The sequence below is a fragment of the Anarhichas minor genome, unplaced genomic scaffold (assembly GCF_050575085.1).
Source record: "Anarhichas minor isolate MPS153535 unplaced genomic scaffold, ASM5057508v1 ptg000051l, whole genome shotgun sequence".
In the NCBI taxonomy this organism is placed as follows: domain Eukaryota; kingdom Metazoa; phylum Chordata; class Actinopteri; order Perciformes; family Anarhichadidae; genus Anarhichas; species Anarhichas minor.
The window spans coordinates 2,407,619-2,432,699 of NW_027466497.1; the positions used below are offsets into that span (position 1 = coordinate 2,407,619).

Genomic DNA, 25,081 nt, shown 5'->3' on the forward strand with positions numbered 1-25,081 from the left:
GTCGAAAGTGGAGCCCAACACGTCAGCCTTTGCAAAAACACCATTGTCCCGATGACACAGATGTCCGAGGAGTGTTTTTGAACTACACGAGTAATTTCACACATTAGAAAGACTTGCTGGCCATGCATAAGCTAATGTACGTTTTCCTCCGGTCACCACAGTGATGGTGACAGCCTCTCACCATCCTGACAGGCCGGTCCAGTTAGCGGTGGACAGTCGCACAAGCAGAAAGCACTTGTAAGCAAACTGGTCTTCACTGAAGTAACATTTAGCAGAGGTGCATGATATCCAGTGTGGTCTGAGTGAGAAACCGTGTCTTTCAGTCATTGGTGGCGGCATGCTGATTGTCCAGAGGGTTCAGACGACGGGTCAGCCACTGCATCCACACAAAGCACCATTGTGAGAAGAGTTCATTACTTTGTGTAATTGTTAGGACTGTCCTCGACTAAATAAAGTTTTAGTCGATGCATACGATATTATCCACCAACGACCAGGTCTGTAAAACGGAGTTTCTCCACAGAGAATCATGCAAAACCAATTTAAATCTCGTGTTTACGGTTCTTTCTGGTTCGCATGTCAGTTCTGATTAAAGATAACAGTAAAATTCCTGACATTTTACTTCACCTAACACACTTAAAAGGGGGAAAATCCACAAATTGTGTCTACAGGTGTTGGGGAGTACCGCTACATTATGTGGAAAGAGTTGTATAAAGCTTTTTACTGAAAGCTGAGAGACACACTGTAACTCCTTTAATGCCCTCATGAAGTTCATCTACAGTATGAATGTGAAGTACTCACTTTACACAAACACTTGACACACTAATACTTCCACAGCTCTCTTTACACTTTAAGGAAAACACTGCTCCCTTGTGGTTCAAAATGAAAACTCTTTCATGGTGCATTATACCGTATCTGAACATTTCATTGGTAAACAGGAAGCCTAATTTAAGTCAACTGGAAATAGTTTTTATTAGACTTCCAGTACTATGCAATTAATCTGCTCAGTGACGAGCTCTAGGAGAACCTGCTCTCTCTCTCATTGTAGGCCAGCAGCCTTTGGAAGGGATCCAAACAGATCACACGGCTGAGTTCATTGACTCAGAGGGATGGTAACACCACTAGTCCTGGCCTTGACCTCTTTAAGGTTGGGAACGTCCAAATTCATAGCCAGTAAAAAAAGAAATACAAAAGTGAGCCTGGAAAAAGGCAAATCATTTAAATTTTCACTGCTTGCAATCATTTTCTATTACACTCTGCTGCTTTGATGCTAAACGACCAGGTTGTGCTGACAGTGTGGTAAATGATCCTCCTAGTGACCAGAACGAGTTGCAAAAGATGCTCAAACTTCACTCGGTTAACCTCCTTTAGTTCCACATCACAAGCCAGAGTTTCTGATTTCTGCACCTGCTTTTGTAACTTGCCTCTCTGGAACAGTGTACATAGATTTATGTTAGCATATACTGTATGTGTTGTGATGTTTTAAACGTGTATTATGTCTATTGCACTCATATCTATGTTTTAATGTCTTGTAATGACCTGCCTTCTCTCGGCCAGGTCGTCACTGTAAATGAGAACTGGTTCTAAAAAGGTAAAAATATAAACACTCATGCGTGACACTTTGATTTTAAATTCATTTATTTAAAAAAAAAACCAATCCAGATATATCTTTAAATATTGAGAAGACATGCAAAGGGGAGAACAAGTGCATTTCAGTCATCAACCTTATTATGACGACAACAACGCACTTCAGACACGTTAAGTCAACAAAACCACGTCCAGTACGGAGAGATGGACGGAGCCCGACGGCGGCTCTGATACGATGCACATGAATCAGGAAGTGGATTCCACAGCAAGTCTCAGCTGAACTTGGCTTTAGAGAAATCCATCTCTGGGTGCTGGGCCATGAACCTGCAGAGAGACACAAGACAAAACGAGAGGTTTCCAGTCAGTCTATTATTTGAACTTTGTGTCGATAAAACAACTCTGACAGCAGCTACAATCTCAGTATTATTGTTTAACCCTTATGAAACTATAAACGATCTTTAGAGGTAGTTTTAACAGACATGTCTCCTCTGGTCTGAGAGCAGCAGGAGGAGGAAGAGAAGGTCATTTACTGCATTGAAGAGAGCATCACCAGGTCTTATCTGAGTTAACTACTGCTCTGTTTAATATTTGACATGATACGTCATGGTTGGACTACTGACTCAGTGGAGAGAGGACACTGTCACGATCTGAACCGTCATGACATATCGTAGTACGTTCTTTAGGTTAAAGAAAGGCAGAAATCCCCATGCAGACACTAAAGAGAACTGAAAACAATCTAGAAATTTGAAGCATAGCATACAAATGGTAGGCGAGTGTTATACACACAGTTTGTAGTTAACGGACTACAACATGCAAAACCCACAGCAATACTTTTAAAGTGCACCAAAGCCCACTTGGATCATCTTAAACCTGGAGTCTGAGGGGTTTCTGTTTAGTAACCAGGTACCACCGTCATAGAAGGGAATTCTATTGTGAGGAGTCAACACAAAGGGTGTAGAGTGAAAGTTTACAGCTAGTTTCTGGTCCCGTCTGTGCATGCGGTGGGTACAAACGCCACACTATCTTTTATCACCTGCAGTTACGGCAGGTGAGCCTGGCCCTGAGCAACAAAAGGTAACACTAGAAAGGCAGCTTTCAAAGTCACTCTTCTTATAAAACCTTTTGTAGATCATAAAGTCTCTGCAGAACTGACCCTGAATACAACGTCTGCTTGGAAAGTTAGCCAATAAAAATAAAAAAACACCAAAAAGATGTCCGAAACACCCGTTATTATTTCGAGGCAAAACACTGGAAACTCACTTTTTGAGAATGTCTTGTTTCTTCTGCTCTTCAGACGTAGGCAGGCCCATTGACTTCTGCCTCTGGTCGTACATCATCTTCTCCACCATACCACGCGTCTCTCCGTCCAGGTCTGACAGCTGCTCAGCAGGAAGAACACACAGTGAGGACGAGGCAGGAAGTGGTTACTGCAGATGCTTAGGAGGTAGGAAACATCCTTTTTACCTTTGAGTTCTCTGGACACACTTTCTTGGTGTTAATTTCTGGATCCGTGGTAACGATCTTGCTCCACCACTCCATTTTATTAATCTGAAAGGAAATGATAGGATCAGGCTTTCATTCACTTTGTCACTGCTGGAGAGAAGCAGATCAATGGTAATAAACAACAGTAGTGGTTTGAGGTTTCTTTCATAATGTTAGCGTTTAAACCAGCATAAACTCGGTCCTTACCTTTTCCAAGTGGACTGTAACAACCTTGCCGTCGTCGATGAGCCAGGAGCTTTCTTCTACCTTCACCTCGTTGTAGAGCTCGCCTTCGATGACGGGGGGTTGTCCCTTCAGGCCCACCTTGATGGAGCGCCGCTGGATGTCCACCACGACGTCTCGCCCCTTAATGCGGAACTTCACGTCGAAAGGCACGGCCAGCTGAAGGACGTTGTTAAAGTGTATGTTGTTAAGAGACAGACAGGCGACGTGTCGAGGTACAATAGACAGGATGTGGATCTGTCTCGTGAAATCACCGTCATGGTTGTTTTTGGGTAAAAATCGGTCTGCTTGATCACCGAGATGAACACGTACTGTGAGAGGCTTGGGAAACACAAGCTGGGGATGCGGAAATGAGTCAAAGCGGTATTCTGAAAAAGGCACTCACGTCAACTTCAGACAGGGATTGTGTCCACCTGTAGTTCGGCAGGTCAGCTCCGTTTTCTGCGTTGGGCTTCAGTTTGTCTTTGTCCTTCTCGTCCTCTTCTCCTTCAGACTCAGACTGGGGGAAGAGAAATTAAGATGAGCACGCCAGCAGAAACAGAATTAAATGTCAAACTCTTTAATCAACATTTCAGTCTATAAACCGTTAACTCACCCCCTTCTCTTTTTCTACTTTCTCAGGTGGCTTTTCTGCATTTGTTGTCGCAGTCTTCTTTTTCTCCTCTTCTTTCTTTTTCTACAATATATATATATATATATATATACAGTATATATAACACGAATACATTAATAATCTTTGTAAAAGAACGACAGTGATTCTCAAGGCTCCCAGATTTCACCTGGTCCAGTTCGGTCTGAAGTTTCTCCGCTTCTTCGTCGGTCAGTTCCTGAATTCTGGGACCTTCTTCGTTCGTCTTCTTCTTCTTTTCCTCCGCTAGCTTGGCGGCTCTCTCAACTTTCTCTTTCTTTTCCTTCTCCTGTTTCATCTGCTTCTCTTTGTGGGACTTCACCGCCAGCTGACTGTGGTGGGCGAGAGCATCTTTGACCAGCTGTAGAAGAGAGATGATCAGAAATTAGTATATGGAAATATGTCTCGGTCATGACACAGAGCATGCACGTAGTATCAAGTGTCACATTAGCTTCAGATACAGAAACATCGCTCACCATCTCTGCAGCACCTGTTTCACCACCGGTGAAGAAATCTGTTTTGCGTCGGAGGAAGCTGAAAAATGTGTTTACTAACTGTTGAGAGAAAAATAGGCCGTCACAGATATATCAAATATAACTGATTATTATGAATTATGTGCTTGAGGATTGTTGGCATGACTGGATTATATGACAGTCCCTCTATATTTATCAGCTTCATGGCTGTTTTATCAACATTAAATTATTCTTCCCATCCTCCATAACTCCATGTTATTATTTCAAATATTGCATTTATTATTGTGAATTAATTACATTATTATTCATAAATAAATAATAATTAATTAATTAATTTATATTATTATACATTATTAATTACAGGGCCCAGCATCACAGTGCTACATATAAAAAAAAAGTAACTGTGTAGCAAAGGACGCTGGAAAATAAATCCTCTAGAAAAACAGTTATATAAAAACCAAAAAATGTAATTTGACTGAAATCTCGTGCTGCTTTGTTAGTCACGTGCACGCCAAATTCAACATAACACCCCATTGATTAAAGACATATAGTTAGTTACAGTATGTGCTATTAATAATTATGAAAACATTAGATAAACCCTGTATACAGCTGAAAACATCTGCTTTTCTGAACGCCACTGCTTAACGTTACATGCGAGGTGTGCCTACTAGCCTACAGGCTAACTAGCTTTAGCATTAGCACGGTAGCTTTAACATGTGAGCGCTAACACTACGTTACCTCTTGTATCCCTCCTTCGTGTTGTTGCGCCATAACAAGCAACATGCCGTCATACTTTTCTTCATCATCGCCCATGTTTGTAGATTGAGAAACGGTTTGAATACAATAATGTTAGCTGTACGAATGACGAGCGAAAAGTTGAGTTGGGCCCGTAGTCACACACAACTCACTTCCTGGAAACAAACCCCGCCCACGCAGAATTTGACCAATTGGAAGGTTAGATTTTTGAACGACAATCAGAATATCCAATAAAGTGAGAGTATTGGTTCAGGGAGCGATTGAGGCGCCCGGGAGAATATTCTAGAAAAGAAAGAATACGATTTTATTGTAAATATACTTTTAAACCACTTCATTATAATTTAAAAACGCAACTGTATTAATTTACTTTTGCCCTCGTGAGTTCATGGCCCCAATGTAGCAGAAAATAATATTACATTAGCAGAAAAACAATATTCAGAATAACAGTTTAAAAAGAAAAAAGATGCTGCTCTTTTATATCAGAATTACGTTTTGTAAGGTTAAAGGTGGCTTGATTAGTGGAATAAAACTCTGAAATTAAAATTGTATTTTATTAGAATGTATAGCTTCAAATAGGCTTTTGTTTTATTAATTTATTTGTTCAACTTTTGACACCGGACAGTTTATCTTACCATACTAGGAAAATAATTTATATTGTTATTATTAACACCTGTAGGCCTCAGACAATGTTGGGTGTTTTGGCCTGATAGGGCTTCTTCAAAGGCTTCAAGTAGGCTACTTTCCAAATTATATTCATATCTTGTAGCCTAAATTATAATCATGGATGCTATCAACAAAGGCAGCTGGATGGTTTGTACCAATTTAACGGTTATGTCAAAGAATAAGCCAGTTTGCTTTTAAGATGTTACAAGTATTATTAACATCTTATGTTATGAATCCAAAGTATTTTCACTGACAATTAGTGTTACTAGATCACACATAGTATTAGAAAGTGATATCCATACTGGGCGAGAGTTCACAGCTCTGTCTGCGGCTCAGATTACAGGATCTATAGAGGAATTTAACGAAATGATTTCACCTTAATTAAATCATGCTTATGAGGAGTTTCCACATAGTTAGTTGCCTATATCATGTGCAAGATGTTCATAATAGAAAATCGTATGTCATAACAGTCAGGTAAACATCATAAAGGCAGATTTCATGCCAGTTAATTAAATGAACTACAAATCAGCCCATTTCTGAAACTGGCAGCACAGTTGTAATCCTCAAAACCTGTTAAAATAGAAACATTGCGACCTGTCATGCAGTTCCAGGATGTAACTGGGACACATGGCAGATGGCATCCTGTACGTTGACCCCATCAGACCTTGGTAGACTGGTACAGGCTGAGTTAATGACTAAAGTAAACATGATAAATGTCATTCACCCCACCGGCTTCTGTATTTCCCTTCCCTTGTTCAGCTGCAGAGGTTAGCCTTATTGCCGCCACGTGGAGAGAACCTAGATCCGTCATCATGGGAAGTCCAGGGTCACATTTCCCCCCTCAAATGCAGGGTCTTAAAAAGGAGGGTCAAGGCTGATTATGCCACATCCTAGATAAATACAGTCAGGGCCTGAGCTGGAGCTCACTGGAGTCATTCTGCGGATACTTTTTTTCCTTCGTAATGTTTCCTCTGGAAGAGATTACAAACCACTCTTGCTCTGGTTACCGGGATCAGCCTGCTCACACGATCCTTTACAACATCTTGAGCGGGAGCGAGAGTCGCTATCTCAATGACAAACTGAACCGTGACGCCACAGCACACAACTGCCCCTGTGAGCAGAGGCGGGCGGTTTGCCTCAAGGACCCAAAGGCCACCTGCCAAGTGGCCTCCAGCGTGCTGGTCAAAACCGTCTGCTTCGTGAGAAGTTTGCCATCCTTCAGTCAGCTTCCATCAGGAGATCAGTCATCTTTGTTAAGACACTGCTGGGTTCCTCTATTTGTTCTGGGGCTGGCCCAAGAAAAGATAGTCTTTGAGGTGACGGATGCACCAAATACGAGTATCCTTAGAAAGATTCTGCTCGGACCAGGACTCGCGGGAAACGAGGCTGACCGACCAACTCCTGCTGGAGTCCACAACTTGAGAGCTTGCTTGCATAAGCTGTGGAATCTGGATCTCAGTCCAAAGGAGTCTGCTTATCTAAAAGGGGCTTTGCTGTTCAACTCAGGTAAAAACTCATTTTTATCAGTTTTGCCATGCTAATTTAATTGGTTGGATATGTGTTTAAACACAGTGTTCTCTTTATCCGCTACAGCTGTTCAGGGATTGAGCGCCTCGTCGTTCATCGAAGGCCTCCAACAGGAAGCTCAGAGAGCTCTTCGAGAAGTCATCCACCTCCTGCACCCAGAGGACGCCGCTCGCTTCAGTCACGTCCTTCGAGCAGCCTCCACCATTCAGACCGTCAGCCACAGCCTGGTCACAGAGCTCTTCTTCAAGCCAGTAATTGGCAACGCAAATATGTTGCATTTATTAACAGAGATGTTGTTTGTGCAATGAGATCCCAGTGAGAAAGCCTTGTGCGAGTTGAAGTGTTGTATGGAATTTTATAGTGAACCTCGGTCGAGAAGCTCATTAATAAACATTTTAATATTTGCTTCAGTTTTCATAAAGCTTGAGAACTACATGACAGTGTCCTACTGGAGGGGGGATTTAAACGCAGCATGACCTGACCTTAAAAAAAAGATGAGTACTTTGACTCCCTCGTGTGGCCATGTGTGGCAAATGACGAGCAAACAATTTCTTCTTTTTGTTTCACTTCATTTGCTTTATTGTTTTTACAACAAGAAATCAGTTAAAAGACGAGTTAGTGTCAATATAAGAACCTGCCAACACATCAATGGCAGAAAACACAAAGTGCAACACCTTGGTGAGAGGAAACCTTCTGAGAAAATCTAGTGTGCGAATGAAAACAAAATGCCCATGTGTGATAACTGAAGGTATTACAAAAGGAGTCCATAAGCTTAATGCTGATAAGAAGCATTCCACTGAGTCAGCTGGCCAAATTCCCATCAGAACCCAGGAGCAAACACAGCAGGCATGGCTGCGGTAGTAAAAGCAGACAGGCGCTCCTTGAGTCAGAACGATGTCATTATAGGTCAACATTGATATTAGACTAGCTGCAGTTAACACCGAGTTCATGTTATTACACTAATAATAATCTGCGTTGAAGAAAGACAAACAGGCTCCACACTCGATGAACGTCATAAACCTCACAACAGAAAGAAACATTTTCACAATCTATATTCTGGGGAAAAAAACTAATATTATTTGCTTGGCAAGAGGATACCACTTTCATATCTCTACGGTGAATATGAAGCCACCGCCTAGCCGGTTAGCTTAGCTTAGCATTAAGACTGAAACCGTGGAAAACAGCTAGCCCGGCTCAGTCCAAAGATGACAAAATACTCCTATCAGCGCCTTTGAAGGCAATTCATTAACGTGTTGTGTATAATCTCTAATATATACAGAACACAAAACTGTAATAATGTCAAATTGTATCCAAGGAATAGTCTGCTGCATAAGAAAAAAACACATCTTGACGGTTTTATACTTCTATTTCTGTTACCTTCAGGCTAGCTGTTTCCCCTTGTTTCAAGCTAAGCTGTAGCTTGTAACTCTCTCTTAGCAAAGAAGCTAATTTTCCCCCCAAAAAAGTGTTCCTTTTCCATTCTTATTACTACTGTACAACGAGGCGCACTACAAAAACTCCACCCAATATTAGAATGAGAAGATTTAAGCCACAATGTTAAACATTGTCTTCATGCACACTGTTTGCCACACAATACCTTCTTACATCAATATGAAATATGGCAAATTATGAAAACTCCCAGAACATAATTTCTGATCATTCATCTGGAATCACTGTAAATATGAGATACATAACCACTGGATTAAAAGCATTGAATAGTTTAAAAATCACACAAATTAGTTTTAAAATTAAGATAATTACAAGATGATGAAATGTGCAAATAATAATATATATATACAACGTACAGAACTAAATCCTTTGCTTAACAACAGCAGAATAATCTGAACAGCCAAAATGCGTCAGCGTTCCTGATCACAGCTCTCCTTCAAGGACAAACGGGATACAACAAGAGCCACAAAGAGCTGCTGCAGGACACGCTCTCAATCAAGCAATCCTTCAAACATGCACATGATATTCATCCAACATAGATATCGACACACAGACAGCCCTGAGTTCACTGAAGTCCTTCAGACAATGTGAATATTCACATTTTCTCCTCCCCACAGCAAAGCCCCTACAAGAGAGCTTGGCTCAGCCAGAGACTCCCGTGCAGGTATAGCGTCGCCTTTCAACGTCCCACGTGAGACCCTGTGGACACAGCGGGACAGAATAATTCAAGCATAGACGGCTCATTGTTGAGCAGGAATCATGTTCTCACAGAGGTGCGAATGAGTGGCACACCGGAAGAATTAGTCCCTGTGTGAGAAGGCGAGTAGGCTGATGGAGATCTGGAAGTATGACCTATAAAAAATTTAAAAAAGACACGATCATATTTCATTATAACGATTTGGATTTATTTGTCTTAATCGGCAAAGACGGCCAAAAGGTTGGCGTTCGTCCATTGAGGGTGAGGATGCTGAGTTGGGGGTTTAATGTGAATATAATATTAGGAGTGTTTAGCAGCTCACGTAAAGGGAAGATGTAACTTATATTATCTGTTATAGTTACTATGTTCTAATAAGCAGACCCGATCAATATTTTGAAATGAGTTACAGGGTCCATTGCAAATGTTTTATGAGGAAGTGCATGCGTTCGTCACATTGTTAGACTTCAACAATACACGACGTGCAATTAAATGATTAACACAGAAGACAAACAGAAACCTTGTTTGTTTGCAAGAAAACTCCACGAGGCATCTTTAAGAATCTTAATACCAATGAAATGAAGTCCCATCTTTCTGCAGACTGCGGTCCAGGTGATCGTCTTACATTGCACCTAACAGTGTAACAAAAATCACTTTGCTTTGGTATCCAACGTCCCATCAAACTCTTCCCTCTTTATTTTCACAGTACATTGCAACTCTGATAAAATGTCGCACGAGCAAGTTGAAAACAAGCCGTTACCAACAAGCTTGTGCAGTTAAGAGAGTTCAGTGAATTCCCCGAGTAAAATGATTTACGTTTTTAGTTTGCCATTGGTTTGTTGTTTGGGTTGTTTTCTGTACTCGATATGGCGGACGTCCCAAACATTAACAAATCTCAAAACGGTCTACACGGTAGAAGATCAAGACCTAAAATCATTTTTCGGGCATTTTTGTGGAGGTAATTGGTGTTGACTCACTGTCCTCAACAGATTAAAGGAAGAAAATCTCCAAAATCAAAGAGTTGAACTGCACCATACACACTTTTAAATGAATAGTAAACATCACTTTTATAGGCCATATTTCTATTTTCTACAATGGCGCATTAAAACTTGTTGTGTAGTTGGAAATGTGATTGAGTAGTCAGATGTAATCGCACAAAAGCCAACTGTAAAATGACACCAGAAGTCAAACACCTGCAGGGCCGACAATAAGGACACAGAGGTCAAGTCAACCTGAGGAGGGGGGGGGGGGGGGGGGGGGGGTTGTTTGATTATTTAATTTTGATTCATGACGGAAAAAGTTTGAGAACCAATGATTTAAACCGTCATTTTAGGTCAGAAAGTTTACAAAAAACTGAAATGAATGTATTAAAGATGAGAAATCTAAATCTAAATCCAATCTAGAGATCAGGATGCATCCAAATACTTAGCACCCTTTAAATTCAGACTCGTCTCATCTGAAACAGAAAGTGGATGCTAAAAGTCGGAACAGAATTTATCAGGAAGTCAAACAGGTGTCGAGCTACTTCTGATTAAAAAACAAACTCAGGCTCGTGCTGCTGGGTAAGTACTGTGAGAGCAGCCACTGTTGGCATACATGCGTGACTGACTTCCCTTGTTATAACAGCCAAGTTATGCAAAACAAAAACATGCACATTATTCAAAGCCACTAATCAAACGACTGTAAACAAAATAAGTGAATGACACACTATTCATCCAATTTTCATTAAAAACTGTATGTGAATGTAACAGTATACTGTGTGAGTAATAACATAATAATCACCTCCATTGGTCCTCCACATCTCTCTGGCACACTTGTCAGAGGAAGTCAGTTCAGATATTTGGATGTTTGGATTTGATTTGTAATCATCTTGAGCACACAAGAGTAAAAGAGAGGGATGGTTACTTGATGGCAGAAAAGCATATATATGGCGTTTTTAGAAGCTGATATTTGTGGACGTATGACGTGAAAAACTAGAACTCACTGTTGTTGCTGAAGGAGAAGGAATCGCTCTCCCTCATCGTCTCGTTCCCGCTGTCCGACAGCGTCCTCTCCACCCGGGAGACGTGTGGCCTCCTCTTGCTGCTCTTTCGAGTGCTGATGCGAATGATGCCGCGCACCAGCCGACACTCCGCCTCCTGCTCGCCCATTTTGTGCTCCTCGGCCAGCGAGTTGATGAGCTGGTTGATGGCCTTGCTCTTCTTCAGGAACACAGAGTCCGACGTGCACCTGGCCAACTCTTCGATCTGATACTCAGAGTAGAGCTCCAGCAGCTTCTTCGCAATCAGGGAGTCCACGTCCTCCTCGCCATCTTCCCAGCCGTCGAACCTCATGGACTCATGCAGAGACGGGTGGCTGGGCTGTGTTTGACCACCGGGCGGAGGCACATACGATGGAGATTTAGTTACAACATCCAAGTACTCTCTCGTAGTGTCGACTTTGACTCCAGCGATGCGGACGTCGCCTAGCCAGTCTGTGCTGTCCTCCTCTTTGTCGCCTTCCGGGTTCACAGATCGGAGGCTCACCTTCTCCGGTTCGTCTGGGGAGCTCTCGTTCGGCGCCAGGCACGGAGCGAGGACGGAGCGCTGGCAGACCCGGTACAGGCCGCAGGTGAGCACGCTGCACACAAAGCTCCTACAGCTCCTCTGAGGAGAGCAGGGATTGCACGTTTGTGTCGCAGAGGACGGGTCAGCTGAGCCAGGAATGAAGCCAATGGTCTCAGACTCCTTTCTGTTAGCATCCTTCAGGTGAGCTTTGTGGGCTAACTTTGGCTCCGGGTTGGGGAGCCTGTCTTCCACTGGGTCGACACAGCGCTCCTCGTAGGACGACCTCTGGCTGCTGCTCCGGCTGGTTCCATGCCTGTAGCTGCCGGGCCCCGAGCTGTGCCTCAAACTGCCAACGGACATGACTTACTGCCCCCAGAATCTGTACGAGCATGAGAGAAAAGGAGGTCAATATAGGTGTAACTTCATGCTGCGACGGGGGGGGGGGGGGGGGGGGGATTGCATCATCAAACAAGTTAGGGCATCTCTCTTTTAAACAAATGTGAAACTACTATCCCCAGGTGGCAAATAAAGTGACCCAACTGGTTCTCTGGGTGATGTGTGAGCACACGGTCACAGTAAACTACCTAGTCACTGCATGATGTCAGGGGGATTTCTAAAAATTTAACTAAGCTGTTACATTGCAACTGTTAAATGAAGACAAAATATAAAATATTATGTGAAAAAGGTTCAAAATCACTCCATATATCCACTGCTTAGTGCAAACCCATCTCCCGTGTTTACACAGTGACACTGAATCAACACAATTACACCAAATTCAATTTGAAAATGTTGGAAGCTAATGCCACCCTTGCTTGCTTGAAGACAGCCACGATTGCAGCAAACCTATGTTAAAACACTTATTAGAGTAACCATGCATCTGTTGAGCGAATGTTTACAGCAGCGATACCATGTAGTTATTAGCCGAAAGCTAATAAACAAACAACTAAAATGAAAATAATATGTAGCGGCTTTTTCCCACGTTAGTTTTACACTCATTTACCATTAATTACACGTCACAGACTGAACACACGTTTAGCCACTTTCATGTAACATTATACATTGTTTTCACTTTCATGGCGACTTGTCATCTGGACTCTTTCCTCCATTAGAGGACTTACTCACTAAACATGAGCCTGTACTCACAGTTTACACGGTGCGTCAGCACAACTGACTTCCGAATTACTTGTTGTCTTCGCCACCTCACATTAAACATTTCTGTGTTAAATCCGTTTTTGAACGTCCTATATATCGACTCTGCTCAAAATATGTCACTTTCAGGCGAGTTTTCTACCTGCTCCCCGTACCTGAGCGTCAAGGTGGAGGAAAAGCACCAGGTAGCTCGAACAGGAGGTTGGACTTCCGGTTATGACTTCAGAAATAAAACGCAAGTAAAATTGCCACTGTGATTTCATAATGTATTTTACGTATACACAAAGGCAACACGGTGTCAAAGTATTTTAATCACGTAGAAATTAGCAGAGAAGGGCGATATTATATTTTTTATACATTTGCTCACGCACACACACCCTCAAAAACCAAAAGTCAATATTTACAAACCTTTATTTTGACATGGTTTCCGGTGTTACTCAAAATTCTGTCTGCCTGCCAAGAACAACAGGTACACTGACATTGAAAGTAGTCTACTAAACCATGACACTTTTTATGACATACTACTATATTATGAAGGTTTTCATGACTCATTTATAACAATGATCACAACTTATGACAAAACATTTATTTTAACGTATAATTACGAAAATTTGACACAATCATTTACATTTCACGATTTCACTACCCCCCCTCAAAAAAAAAAAAAACTCACTCTAAACACTAAATTGGCTGAAATTATTTGATGATGTCTTGTCACTTTACTTTACTTTACTATAACACCGTTAATGTTGTTTGTTTGTTTTGTTTGGTTCTGAAGTTTCACCGGAACTTTGCTCTTATTTTGAAGTAATTTCTTACACGCTACTACCGTAATGCCTTGTACATATGCGTACCGCAAAACAACGTGCGGGGCTGGCTTGACTGTGTTTTTCGAAGTGGAGGCTGGTTTGACCGCAGTAATCTTGGCATGCAGGCAGAACTCGCCATAACACCCCTGTTATCTTGTTGATAGCTCCATAGCTTTCCGACTACGTCAAGTCACCCACAGTGGCCGTTGATTTACCGGATATTACTTTGGACGGATATTTATGGAGAGAGAAATATCATAATTTAAGTGCAAGAAGTATTTGATGCATTATGTGGCTACTCTATGAATGTCATTAATGTAATGCGTAAATATTAATAAGAAATTGGCTATAAATTGTCTGAAATTATTTAATGATGTCTTGTCACTTTTAAGGAAACAATGAAGACATACAATGACTTATATACGCAGGTTTCATTATATCTGCCTACATCTCAGAAATATGTAGGCAGTTTATTTTGAAAGAATATCAACCGGAAATAAAACCTTTTCTTTGTTGTTAAGTTTGACAACAGCTGGTTTGACCCGGACGACTCGTTTCATGACAGCGTAGCTAAAACCAATACTTTTCACTAATGTTTCGGGACTCTTTTGAAGGACAATATATAATATTAGTGAAGTTCTAGTGCTCCTCTTGATTCATGCATGCAGGACCTCTGGAGATTACCCAAAAGGGTTTTGCTATTATGTTGCAAGACGAGCAAGCTAACGAGCTAGCCACGGTGACTGTATTTTGGGTGTACTGATGTTGCATTCAGCTGCTTCATGCACGGGCGTCGGTGATGTTGTCGACCGTTGGACAAATGCCCCGGTTCTCCGAATTGGGACAGAGCCGCAAAACTTCAGTGTAAACCATGAAAAACTGCGAGTATCAACAAATCGACCCTCGGGCACTTCCGACGCCGACCCCGACCCCGACCCCTCATCTCGGACACGACAGTGACAAGACAGAGGAGCCGAAGAGAAGACCGAGGAGAAAGTGGCAGGTTTTCCCGGGAAAGAATCGTTTCTACTGCGATGGACGGATCATAGTGGCCCGTCAGTGTGGGGTCCTGCCCCTCACCCTGGGCCTTATTCTCATCACAAGTGGATTATTCTTTATATTCGAGTGAGTTCGTGTTTTAATATTGTGTTTCACGATTCTGTCACGTATCACCTGTGAGTCTGGAACTTCAATGCATATTAGCTTCCACAACGATGCAAACTCGCTCTTTACAATTACCATTTTACTGCATTGACTCCCGTCTGATGTGTTGGATCAGCGCCGAACCGTAGATTCATAAAATGTCCTTATTAATGTTTGACGAGAGCAATTTATTTACCAACCAAAAAACCAAAAATACCAAAAAAAAGGTCAGATTTCATTATGTCGTCTGGCAATATTTTACATTCCTGTTTGGCCTTAAAATCCTCTATTTTGGTTATACATAAACATTTTAATTAATATTTTCAGCTGTTAATAAGACCAATATGTACTATGATAGGGAATTATTTCTATCGCAGTGTAGTGAAAAGTGTGTTCCGTCTCCATGGATGTCAGATGGTGATTAAAGACGCTGAATGTTAATTAAAACTAGATCCCCCTGGTGGATGAAAAAAAGCAGGCCAAGTTATACAACGTGGAGCTTCGTCTCCAGCCTTTTGATTTGGTCCCTATGTATTGTAGTTCACCCTCTCTCCACCTGTCTCTGTATCACAGCTGTCCCTTCCTGGTCAAACACCTGACCAGCTGCATACCTGTTATTGGAGGAGGCCTCTTTGTGTTTGTGGTCATCACTTTGCTCCAGACCAGCCTCACCGACCCGGGCATCCTGCCCAGAGCGACACCAGATGAGGCGGCAGACATCGAAAAACAGATCGGTAAGGACCGACTCAAGTCATAAGTGGGGGTCAGCGCTCAACGATTGCCTTAATTGCTTTTGACTAATATCGAAAGAAAACACAAGGCAATGTCTCATTAACAGTCAGCAGTCATTATTTTGCCAGTTCAATTTAATGATGAAGTATCCTTTGACACATTTAAAAGGTCCTCAGTAGAAGTTTCCTTTCGACCTCGAAAGTTTGGACCAGAACATTTGCTTTCCCTCAGTCTGTCCTTTTTTTCCTACCACAGTTCTGTTCAGTTTTGAGTCTTGCCAACAGTATCTTTATTTCCACGTGGTATCTCTCGATATATATTATGACCTCCGTGGCTAAAGTTGCCTCATGTGCACCTTGTTAACTCCTACTCATGGCCAAAGTTGACAGGAAACTGGTGGAGGATGTGAGCATTTACTGCTGGCGAGAGCCTGGCAAGCGAGCCTAACAACAGCTTTCCACAAGTTGTAAATCAGACGGCGTTTGTGATTTCCAATATTCTCTTAGTCGATGTCTTTCCACTCACTGTAGCCAAGCAGCATCTTTCCTTCTTGCTGCTTTTAGTATTTCACCATGCGACTATACAACCAAGGATCAATATTTCTCCTCCTTTCTTCCCTTTCTCATATCGGCTGGACATTGGAGAGCAAATGTCAAAGTTCAGTCAGATCGAACATCTGCCAGATGCTAATTAGAGTCAATTCACACCTGGAAGTGAGTGTGTCTCACCCTGCTCCTCAAAGAGTTGAACTAAACTAACTGTCCACGCCCATGCAGTCCTTAGAAGAGGTCCGATTGGGCAGCATAAGGAGAAACACCTTTTGTGTGTGTGTGTGTTGGCCGTGGTTGGGGAGCAGTTGGTGTTTTAGGTGGTTTATCTTGTTGTTCCTCTCTGCAGACAACACTGGCAACACCAGCTATCGGCCTCCGCCGCGCACCAAGGAAATCATCATCAACCAGCAGGTGGTGAAGCTCAAGTACTGCTTCACCTGCAAGATGTTCCGGCCTCCGCGCACCTCCCACTGTAGCCTGTGTGACAACTGTGTGGGTGAGCTGTGGACACACACACACACACACACACACACACCAGCGCGCTGACATTTACACATGATGAATAATGAATGGAGGCCTCGTAGGGTCTCAGTGAACACGATCCCAATACTCCAGTTCATGCTGGACCGACTTGATTGACATATTGGCGTACTTCTCAAAATGTCAGTGCTGAATTCTTGTTTTGGTGCGTTTCTCATTCAGAGCGATTCGACCACCATTGCCCCTGGGTGGGGAACTGTGTGGGAAAACGCAACTACCGTTTCTTCTACACCTTCATCGTGTCGCTCTCCTTCCTGACGGCGTTCATCTTCGGCTGCGTGACCACACATCTAGCACTGAGTATGTGTTTTTGCTCTGTTTCACGGGTGGTTTTTTTTTTATGGTTGAAAAACAGTCAGGATGTTACTGATAGTGACTGCTAACACACCTGGCTCTCAAACAGCACCTGCCAGTAACTGTAAGTGTTTGTTTTGTCTCACTTGGACTGCCAGGCGGGCGGGGTTTACCACATCAGAGCAGGTTAGGTGCCAGATAAGAAAAATAGACAGAATGCTCTTTATTTTTCAGATTTGTCGTGATCTGTTGGTTTTGGCTACTGCAGACATTTTCCTCTTTAATGGCCTTCGAAACACACGTTGAGCCCGTGTTATTGTTTCCTCTCTTTCAGGGGCTCAAGGTGGAAAAGGTCTGGTGTTTGCTCTGCAAGAGAGTCCAGGCAGATATCCTTTAATCACAAATGTGTTTCCGATTTTTATTTATTTCCAAAATACGGATGCTCTCCTTGACTCGACCTTTCACTGCAGTGGAGCTGGTGATATGTTTCTTCTCAGTCTGGTCCATCTTGGGCCTCTCGGGCTTCCATACTTACCTGGTTGCTTCCAACCTGACCACTAATGAAGATGTGAGTTCTGCCTGGAGTTGAATTTGTTGCACTGCAATTACAGTATAGTAACTTTGGTGTCCTGTGGTACAGTGTTAAGATAATTCGGGAATATTTGTAAATGAGAAGTTGATTTAATTACATTGATATTTCACTAATATCGCATTTATATCCTGTCTGTTCCAGATTAAAGGCTCCTGGTCAGGGAAGAGTGGAGAAGATGTCACCAACCCATACAGTCATAAAAACATCTTCATCAACTGCTGTTCTGTGCTCTGTGGACCCATGCCACCCAGGTTAGTCACACATTTGGTTTTGTTTAATTTATTTTTCTCAATTTGATTTAATAATTTATTTTTCCTTTCACTTTACATTTTACTGTGTAGTACGAGACCCTGTTTTAAAATCTACATGACCTAGAATTATTCCAATTGACGGAGAATTTCCTCAATTGGTAAAGCTTAAAATGAATCAATAGATAATTATTATTATTTAAATGTTTATGCATATCAAACATTCAAATATGCAAATCACTTTAAACATTTAAGCCCAAACCTGGCTCTTTGATAGTGATTAAAAATGCCTCCACTGTGGTTTTCCCAGACCGGTACAGTGAGTATAAGGCTGTAATACATATTGAGACACATTAAGTCACTAGCTGTTGGTACTGTCTTGTCTTGTCTTGACTGTTTGCATCCCTTACCGGCACCATAGTTCATTAGCATGATGGTCAGTGAGCATCCACCAATAAGGGTGCATTAGATACCGAGACTGAAAGAGGAACGTGCACACACCTAATGACTTGTTTCTGTCTTTTTTTTTTTTCCAGCTTGATCGACAGACGAGGTTTCCTGCCCACGGATGAATCTGTCCAGACAGCGGGTGTGGACATTGAGCTGCCGTCTCTGGCCACTAAAAACGTGGTAGGAGGATCTTCCCAGCTGGCTTTTGGCTTGCAGGGATCCCCCTCTCCTGTGCCCGCACCCCCCTACTCCCACCAAAACTCTTCCTCTGCCTGACTTGAAGCCTTGTTGCCGACCGTAGCTCCAACCCAGCATCCGTCTGCTGCCTGTTGTTGACTGTTGTGTATGTTTCATATAAATGTGAGGTATTCTTTTAAGTTGTGATTTTGCGAAATGCGGTTGACTGTTGTCCTCGTTAGTCGGATGAGTTACGACAGCTGCTCCGGGCAGTTCATGCTTCTGAACAGCTCAGTCTTGCTTACGTCATGGAAATGAACAAATCAGGTTAACGGACATTTTTCACTATATGTAGTTTCATGTCATCTACTGTTGTCACTTTTTTTATTTTTTTTATCACGAGCTACACCTCAGTGTTTTGTAATGTGCAGTATTTGTCGACTCAGGGTGTTTTATGAGAGAGGAGAGCAGGAGGTGTAAGAAGTGAAGACTCGGATGCTGTTTCCAGCTCGTCGTCCTCTCTCGTTGCTCTCTCTGAGAGTAAGGGATATTAAAGGATGCCTGGAGAGTTGTACAGCAACCTTTGTTTACAATACGTTAACTGTGGTTCAGGTAGAGTTGCACTCTGAGCCACAGAACTCATATCAAGTGGTAGAGTAGCTGCTGTTTGGCTTTTTGTTTACGCCAGAGTAACGGAATTCATTTTGTTGTCGGGTTTGGCGAGTGTGTAAAATTGGCCTTTTGAATTCAGTTGATACGTCGGTGAAGCTGTGAAGAACGTTCCCCGTTTGTACTCTGTGTTTGTTCACTTTCTACTGTCTCATGTTAAGTCATATTTGTCCAAAGTGCCAAATTATTTGTCACGCATCGAGCCAATCAACATTGTTTCCCTTCATGCTTGTATTACATGTTTGATTTGTCCATCTTGTTTTAATACATATTTCTATATTGTCAGTATCTGAAATGTAAATTAATAAAAACATGCATTTTTGTCCATGCATTTCATCATCTGTGTCACTCATTTTTCATTGTACGGTTTGTCCACCCTCCCAATTTGCACATTTGGAGTACAGAAGGAATTTCCCGAGGGAAGAAAAGCTCCTAACACACGTAGTGTTTGTGTGTCTATTCAATCGGCCCTAACTTGCTGTTCTGTGTCTGTCTCTGTGTCCCGCCACCAACACAAGGACGTGAAATGTCTGGACTTTGCGGTGTTCTTTGCGGCGGGCTGATTAGCCACCGTTAGTGCAGGAAAAGTGATGCTTGAGCTTGGTAAGCCTGTTTAGAGAAAGGGAAAGCGAGTGCAGAGTCTCCTGTGCCCACCACTGTGTCTGCATGTCCCGTTGGCTCGCTGCTGTACTCCTGCATGGCTTCATCCATATGCTGCCATGTTGAATACATTTCAGAGTGCATCATTTAACACTTTCAATTGATTCTGTCAAGGTATAAAGACTTTTTTTTTTTATAGCATTCGAGCCGTGATTGGAGAGGAAAACTAAGCCATGCTGAAGCAAGTTTTTAGTATTGCTTTTTTACTTTAGTTTGGAGATGAAAATGATATATTAGCTGCAGGAGGAAGCTCATTCAGAGGTGCATGAAAGATGTCATGGAAGAAAACCGATTAGTGCGATGAAATGTGGGGGATAAACCGGTACTTATAATATCCGATGGATACATGATTGTTTTAAGTTAAGGGCGAGCAGCTCCATATAGGGAAACAAACGAGAGTTGTTCAAATGTTTCCTCATCTTTGAGGATGGATTGACCTGCAGTTTAAGTGTTTTACACAGGGAATAGTGAACTGGCAGTTTTTAGTTTTGAATAAAAAATGAACCCCAAGGCTTTATGCTCTTGAAGGTTATCCATTATTCACACTTTGCATTAAAGCTTTAAGTCTTTTAGTTACTTTTGGCTCACTGTTTTGGTTTTATGGTCCACAACTTCACTGTTTTACTCGCTGCTCTCATATCGGCGTTGTCTCCAGCAGCAGCAGAAGGCAGATGTTTTCAGTGAAAAAGCTCTGATAAACCCATTCTACACTGTCGCTCCAGCACCAAACAGCAGTAAGACAAAATTAGCCACTTGCTAGTAAACATGAAGGAGCATTTACAAAGCGAAAAGGACAACAAATAGCGGACTTGAATTCATCAAGTGGCCAGAAGCGATACCATTACTCTCAGTTCATTTGAATTAGACCGTAAGACTTTTCTGGTTGCTGCTGTATTTTATTAACTTAAACTTTGGACTATTTATTCATATCTTGCACTGTCGCTGCACTGTTTTATTTCATTTTAGTTCATTATAATCTTCTATTTTACTTTGTTTAGATTCTTTTGAATCCTATTTATGTGTCTTTTGTGGCCTTTTAATTAAGCTCTATGTGTGCAGATCACAGTCGCTCTAATTCCAAATGTAAATGAAAGAATGTAAACAAAGTTGCTGTGAGGAATATAAAGCATGAGGCACCCTGTTCATATACAACACATTATAGCATTGTAAAGGTGACATCAACCCACAGCAGGAATAAATCCAGCTCTCGAGTCTTGTCTTGTGAACAGAGAGCTTTAGTTACATACTGGGTGCATATGAGGCAGGTGGCTCGAACAACATAAACAGTGCAGTTAAAATCAAAGCCCCACACTTCATCAAAGTGCAATACTAACTTGCTGGAGTCATCTTTTCAACAATGTTGTACCACATTCTATCTTGCTGGACAATGTTCCTTGGGCTAAACATCCATCAAATAGGATTCCCCAGGTCCAATGTGCAGCCACGTGCAGATCTATAGCATGAAACATTTGCAAACTCCTGCTTCGGACCACTCGTGTGGCCTGCTTGCACTCCCAACTTGCCTGTGATTCGTCTCGCGCAGCTCTTGATGAGTTCACTGAAGTGTTTTAACGCCCTACTGTTCCCCCTGATTACTTCACTGACTCGTCTCATCAGTTCTTGTCTTTTTGTTCTTCCCTTCCTCTTTCTCGTGCCTCTCCAGTGCACACAGGGAACTAAAGGTCTGCTGGAGTCGGCCACGATCCCTCCGCTCCTGTCCACCTCGTGTCCTCAGGGGAAACCTCCCTCAGCTCATACCTGCCCAGACAGCGGCCCGGCGGTGAACTCTGACCCTTCACCGGAGCTCCCCACGAGCTGTGGGGCCCGCCACACTGCTAGCTCCCAAGGCGATAACTCTCCACCACGCCACGCCAAGACTCGGCCAAAGAAAAGCAAACGAGAGGCTTTGCATACTCCCAACCCTTCTTTTGAAGTCCCCGTTTCCCCTACGTCTCCGGACGCTGGCCCAAGCTCCAAACGCAGGGGCCACGAAGGTGCCAGCTTCGCCTCTTTGCACTGACTGAAACAACGGCTGTCTCCAGTGAAAGCGCACATTGTTTGAAGCTTGCATGCTGTAACACAGTCAGATACAAGTGGTATGAGTTCGTGTATATGTATTATGTGTTGGTTCTCTGAAGGCTCTGGGTCTTGTCATTGTGTATGAGGATGACAATCACTAAGATATGTATTTGTGCGTTCAGTTTGTCGTGGAAGTAGGAACACTAGAGCAGATTGGATGTATTCTGGCTGTAAAGGATCAACTTAGCATTTGGTGTAGAATAAAAAGATGTCATTTGAAAGATGGTGTAACTGGTGTACTGTTAGAGCCATATGCCTTTCTGATGATTCTCATGTAAAACATGAATTTTACCAGCATGTCAGATCCATCAAATATTGTGAAATAGTGGCTTTGATGTATCAGGTGGACAAAAGCTTTGTTTGGTCTTAAAGGGAAAATCCATTCCAAATGTTGAATTGACATAATTATGTCATTTCTATAACTTTGTGCAGCTCAGTTTATAGTGTGAACTTGAACAGTAGAGAGACAGTCTGTGCTGATGATGTCATCTTGAGACATATAGGCAGTGAATAATTGAACAGGTCATGAGACTCTTGACAGCAACCATAGAGCGTTTTTCAAGGCTATGGGGACATTTATGCCACTCATACTGGAAAGACCTGCCTTCAAATCAAACTGTTTTGGATGCACAGATGGGTGATACATTAATGCTCATACAGCTCAGTTTTGCCCTGGGTCCCTTTAGCAGGTTAATCCGGCCCTGAGTGGAGAGCACTCTTTAACACTTTGCTCCAAAATCTCCAATAGGTGATCAGTTGGGTTGAGATCCAATGATTGGAGGGACGATTCAATTCACATTCAAGTCTCTGCTTTTGTTTCTCCAGGCATTTATCCAAATGTTTCTTTGCTGCCCATCTGTAATATCTCAAACAAAGATGAATGAGTTCATTGCAGCCCAGTCACCAGGAACAAACATCTGCATTGTATTTCAAACTGATACAGGACTTTCTCCCAGCAGACTGCTGTTGGTATCCCATGTGTTAACTTCACCATTGTTACGTAATGTCACGAAAGAAAGGCAGTGGCTACATTACGTTGATATGTTACTATTTTAACACAAACCATGATCTTTTTGTCGAATCTTAACCAAGTAGTTTTGTTGCCAAAACATGATCAATCATTTCACAACGTTAACCACGTGGCATTGTGCGTTTCTGCAAGCGTGACACGAGGCTGATATGAAACATATTTTTGAAATGTATTTGTGGTTCAGAATATCGACCTTCAACATGTAACTAAAAACAGACAATGGAGACTGGTATGTCCATTGAGTTCAGTACATTTTACATCCCCAAATATGGTGATGTGATGTCATTATCACAGCTTTCTTGGTTTAAAAGGCGTTTTAAAACTGCACCTTGAATTCTGATTTTGTGTGGATTTTCCCTTTAACTTTGCACATGCAGCAGCACAGTGTGTATTAGTTGTATCGGTTTGTACTGCTGTTCAGATTTTTGTACTGCTGTATCAATGGCAGTGAATGCAACTGCATGATAATGACTAAAGATGTATTTTCCATTTCGTTTATTTACATCCATTCAAACACCTCAGAGAGATCCTCTACCACTTTTTAGTAGGACAACTGTGATTTGGACTCCTGAACATAGTTGTGTACGTGAACTGAAGCCGTACTGTTCATTGCCTGTGTGCTGCACCACCTCCTGCTTGTGCATCAATATCACTCAACGATTTAAAGCTTCCACGCCCTGCTCACACTTTGTATCTGCAACGGCAATACCCATTTCTCCTCAGAATTATTTGCTTCGACTGTTCTAAGAATGTGAACAGTGATTTGTTCTCGGGTGGAAATGTGTTGGGGGGTAGGTATTCAATATGCAAGTTCTACATGTGACATACATCATGTTGATCCTCATTGCAACCTGATTGCAATAGCTGCACATAAATGCAATGATCCGAGCAATCATCCCCATGCACTAAAACGTAGGCACGCATACACACACATTAATAGTGTTAACACTGAGCAGCATCACGTGTGCAGTATCCTCTCTGTCCAAAGTCATCCAAACACATTCATGATGTCACACATACAAGTAATGCATTTCTGAGGAGAAAAACATCGTCTTGTATTTGTAAAAATTGTTAGGTCATTTAAGACAATACTGCCGTCAAAGTGAAGGAAAAGGAAAATAAAGTTCAGTGAAATAAAGAGGCTCAGTTTGTGTGTGTGTGTGTGTGTGTGTGTGTGTGTGTGGGGTAAGCACATCCAAAAAACGTCAACAGGTGCTGATTCAAAAAGATCAAACCGAGGCAAGAATCAAACAAAACATCTGCACGCTGTATTAAAAGGCTCCCAGCAACTCTGATGTCTCCGTTACATCAGACCTAACAGAGATCTTCGTCAGGCATTATCAGATCCTCACAAAGCAGAGCAAGAAATGTACAGACACAAACACAACGAGCACTCAGGTGATTGAGATCTGCATGATTGAGAGTCAATCTACTCTCAAGTTGGCCCAATCAGAGCGGAGCTGAACTGATGCTCCCACATGAGGGACGGAGCATGCCTCGATGAAAAGGAAGCAGAAACATCAAGATCAATATAAACATAACATAAAAAAGTCAAATATATATCATAAGTCACATAAAATGTCTGGAAAAACAATTATCCATAAACTACTATATAATATACATCGAAAAAGTAAGGAACAAATAGTACATAATATTAATATATTATTCAAAACATCATTTTTTTTTGGGAATAAAGGGAATACAGGCAAGTTCAGTTTAGCAAAAGAAAAAATTATCATGAAACTACATTGAAAAATACCAAAAGTAGAAAAAAGTAGTATATTACTCTGAATACAGGCAGGTTCAGCCAAGCAGTTAGCCAGTTCCAGTCTCACTTGCTGTATTTTTCTATATAGTTGTTTTTCACTGTTTCACTCACTCTCTTATGTATGGTATCTAATATGTAGGTATTA

General features: G+C 42.0%; 4 protein-coding genes across 7 annotated transcripts; 2 read left to right on the forward strand and 2 right to left on the reverse strand.

Moving 5' to 3' along the window:
* Positions 1–1,617: 1,617 nt before the first annotated feature.
* Positions 1,618–5,320, reverse strand: nudc (nudC nuclear distribution protein). Its single transcript, XM_076112946.1, has 9 exons — positions 5,149–5,320; positions 4,414–4,491; positions 4,089–4,298; positions 3,905–3,985; positions 3,695–3,808; positions 3,274–3,468; positions 3,049–3,132; positions 2,845–2,963; positions 1,618–1,908 (listed from the first exon to the last, which is right to left on the reverse strand). Exons 1-9 carry the CDS (start codon positions 5,221–5,223, stop codon positions 1,857–1,859), a joined length of 1,008 nt encoding a protein of 335 aa, XP_075969061.1. The 5' UTR covers positions 5,224–5,320; the 3' UTR covers positions 1,618–1,856.
* An 89-nt stretch (positions 5,321–5,409) lies between these two features.
* nr0b2b (nuclear receptor subfamily 0, group B, member 2b) lies at positions 5,410–7,760 on the forward strand. Its single transcript, XM_076112848.1, has 3 exons — positions 5,410–5,475; positions 6,589–7,335; positions 7,423–7,760. The coding sequence occupies exons 2-3, from the start codon at positions 6,792–6,794 to the stop codon at positions 7,662–7,664; spliced, it is 786 nt and encodes a 261-aa protein (XP_075968963.1). The 5' UTR covers positions 5,410–5,475; positions 6,589–6,791; the 3' UTR covers positions 7,665–7,760.
* A 144-nt stretch (positions 7,761–7,904) lies between these two features.
* Positions 7,905–14,286, reverse strand: kdf1b (keratinocyte differentiation factor 1b). 4 transcript variants are annotated; one of them, XR_012959435.1, is made up of 5 exons: positions 13,189–14,286; positions 11,484–12,424; positions 11,282–11,368; positions 10,071–10,131; positions 7,905–9,657 (listed from the first exon to the last, which is right to left on the reverse strand). XR_012959435.1 is itself a non-coding variant. In XM_076112847.1 (5 exons), exons 2-5 carry the CDS (start codon positions 12,403–12,405, stop codon positions 9,485–9,487), a joined length of 1,089 nt encoding a protein of 362 aa, XP_075968962.1. In that variant the 5' UTR covers positions 12,406–12,424; positions 13,189–14,286; the 3' UTR covers positions 7,905–9,484. The 4 variants fall into 4 exon arrangements, 3 of the variants coding, with proteins under 3 accessions (XP_075968962.1, XP_075968961.1, XP_075968960.1); XM_076112847.1 differs by lacking the exon at positions 10,071–10,131 and having other exon boundaries at positions 7,905–9,504; positions 9,598–9,657; XM_076112846.1 differs by lacking the exon at positions 10,071–10,131 and having other exon boundaries at positions 13,337–14,284.
* Positions 14,287–14,506: 220 nt separating this feature from the next.
* zdhhc18b (zDHHC palmitoyltransferase 18b) lies at positions 14,507–24,300 on the forward strand. The gene is made up of 9 exons (XM_076112844.1): positions 14,507–15,128; positions 15,720–15,880; positions 16,776–16,925; positions 17,132–17,269; positions 17,598–17,649; positions 17,729–17,831; positions 17,997–18,106; positions 18,640–18,733; positions 21,723–24,300. Exons 1-9 carry the CDS (start codon positions 14,875–14,877, stop codon positions 22,077–22,079), a joined length of 1,419 nt encoding a protein of 472 aa, XP_075968959.1. The 5' UTR covers positions 14,507–14,874; the 3' UTR covers positions 22,080–24,300.
* The last annotated feature ends 781 nt before the right edge of the window (positions 24,301–25,081 follow it).

Bases quoted from the DNA above. Each gene is read 5' to 3' on its own strand.
- nr0b2b (XM_076112848.1), top strand. From the start codon at position 6,792: ATGTTTCCTCTGGAAGAGATTACAAACCACTCTTGCTCTGGTTACCGG. The intron at 7,336-7,422 runs GTAAAAACTCAT...TATCCGCTACAG, and splicing joins GGCTTTGCTGTTCAACTCAG to CTGTTCAGGGATTGAGCGCC.
- zdhhc18b (XM_076112844.1), top strand. From the start codon at position 14,875: ATGAAAAACTGCGAGTATCAACAAATCGACCCTCGGGCACTTCCGACG. The intron at 16,926-17,131 runs GTGAGCTGTGGA...TTTCTCATTCAG, and splicing joins CCTGTGTGACAACTGTGTGG to AGCGATTCGACCACCATTGC. The intron at 18,734-21,722 runs GTAGGAGGATCT...GTGCCTCTCCAG, and splicing joins CTCTGGCCACTAAAAACGTG to TGCACACAGGGAACTAAAGG.
- kdf1b (XM_076112846.1), bottom strand. From the start codon at position 12,405: ATGTCCGTTGGCAGTTTGAGGCACAGCTCGGGGCCCGGCAGCTACAGG. The intron at 11,369-11,483 runs GTGAGTTCTAGT...TGTGTGCTCAAG, and splicing joins CTTCTCCTTCAGCAACAACA to ATGATTACAAATCAAATCCA. The intron at 9,658-11,281 runs GTGATTATTATG...AATTTTTTATAG, and splicing joins GATGTGGAGGACCAATGGAG to GTCATACTTCCAGATCTCCA.
- nudc (XM_076112946.1), bottom strand. From the start codon at position 5,223: ATGGGCGATGATGAAGAAAAGTATGACGGCATGTTGCTTGTTATGGCG. The intron at 2,964-3,048 runs GTAAAAAGGATG...CCTGCTGAGCAG, and splicing joins TGTGTCCAGAGAACTCAAAG to CTGTCAGACCTGGACGGAGA. The intron at 1,909-2,844 runs GTGAGTTTCCAG...GTCTCTCTGCAG, and splicing joins AAACAAGACATTCTCAAAAA to GTTCATGGCCCAGCACCCAG.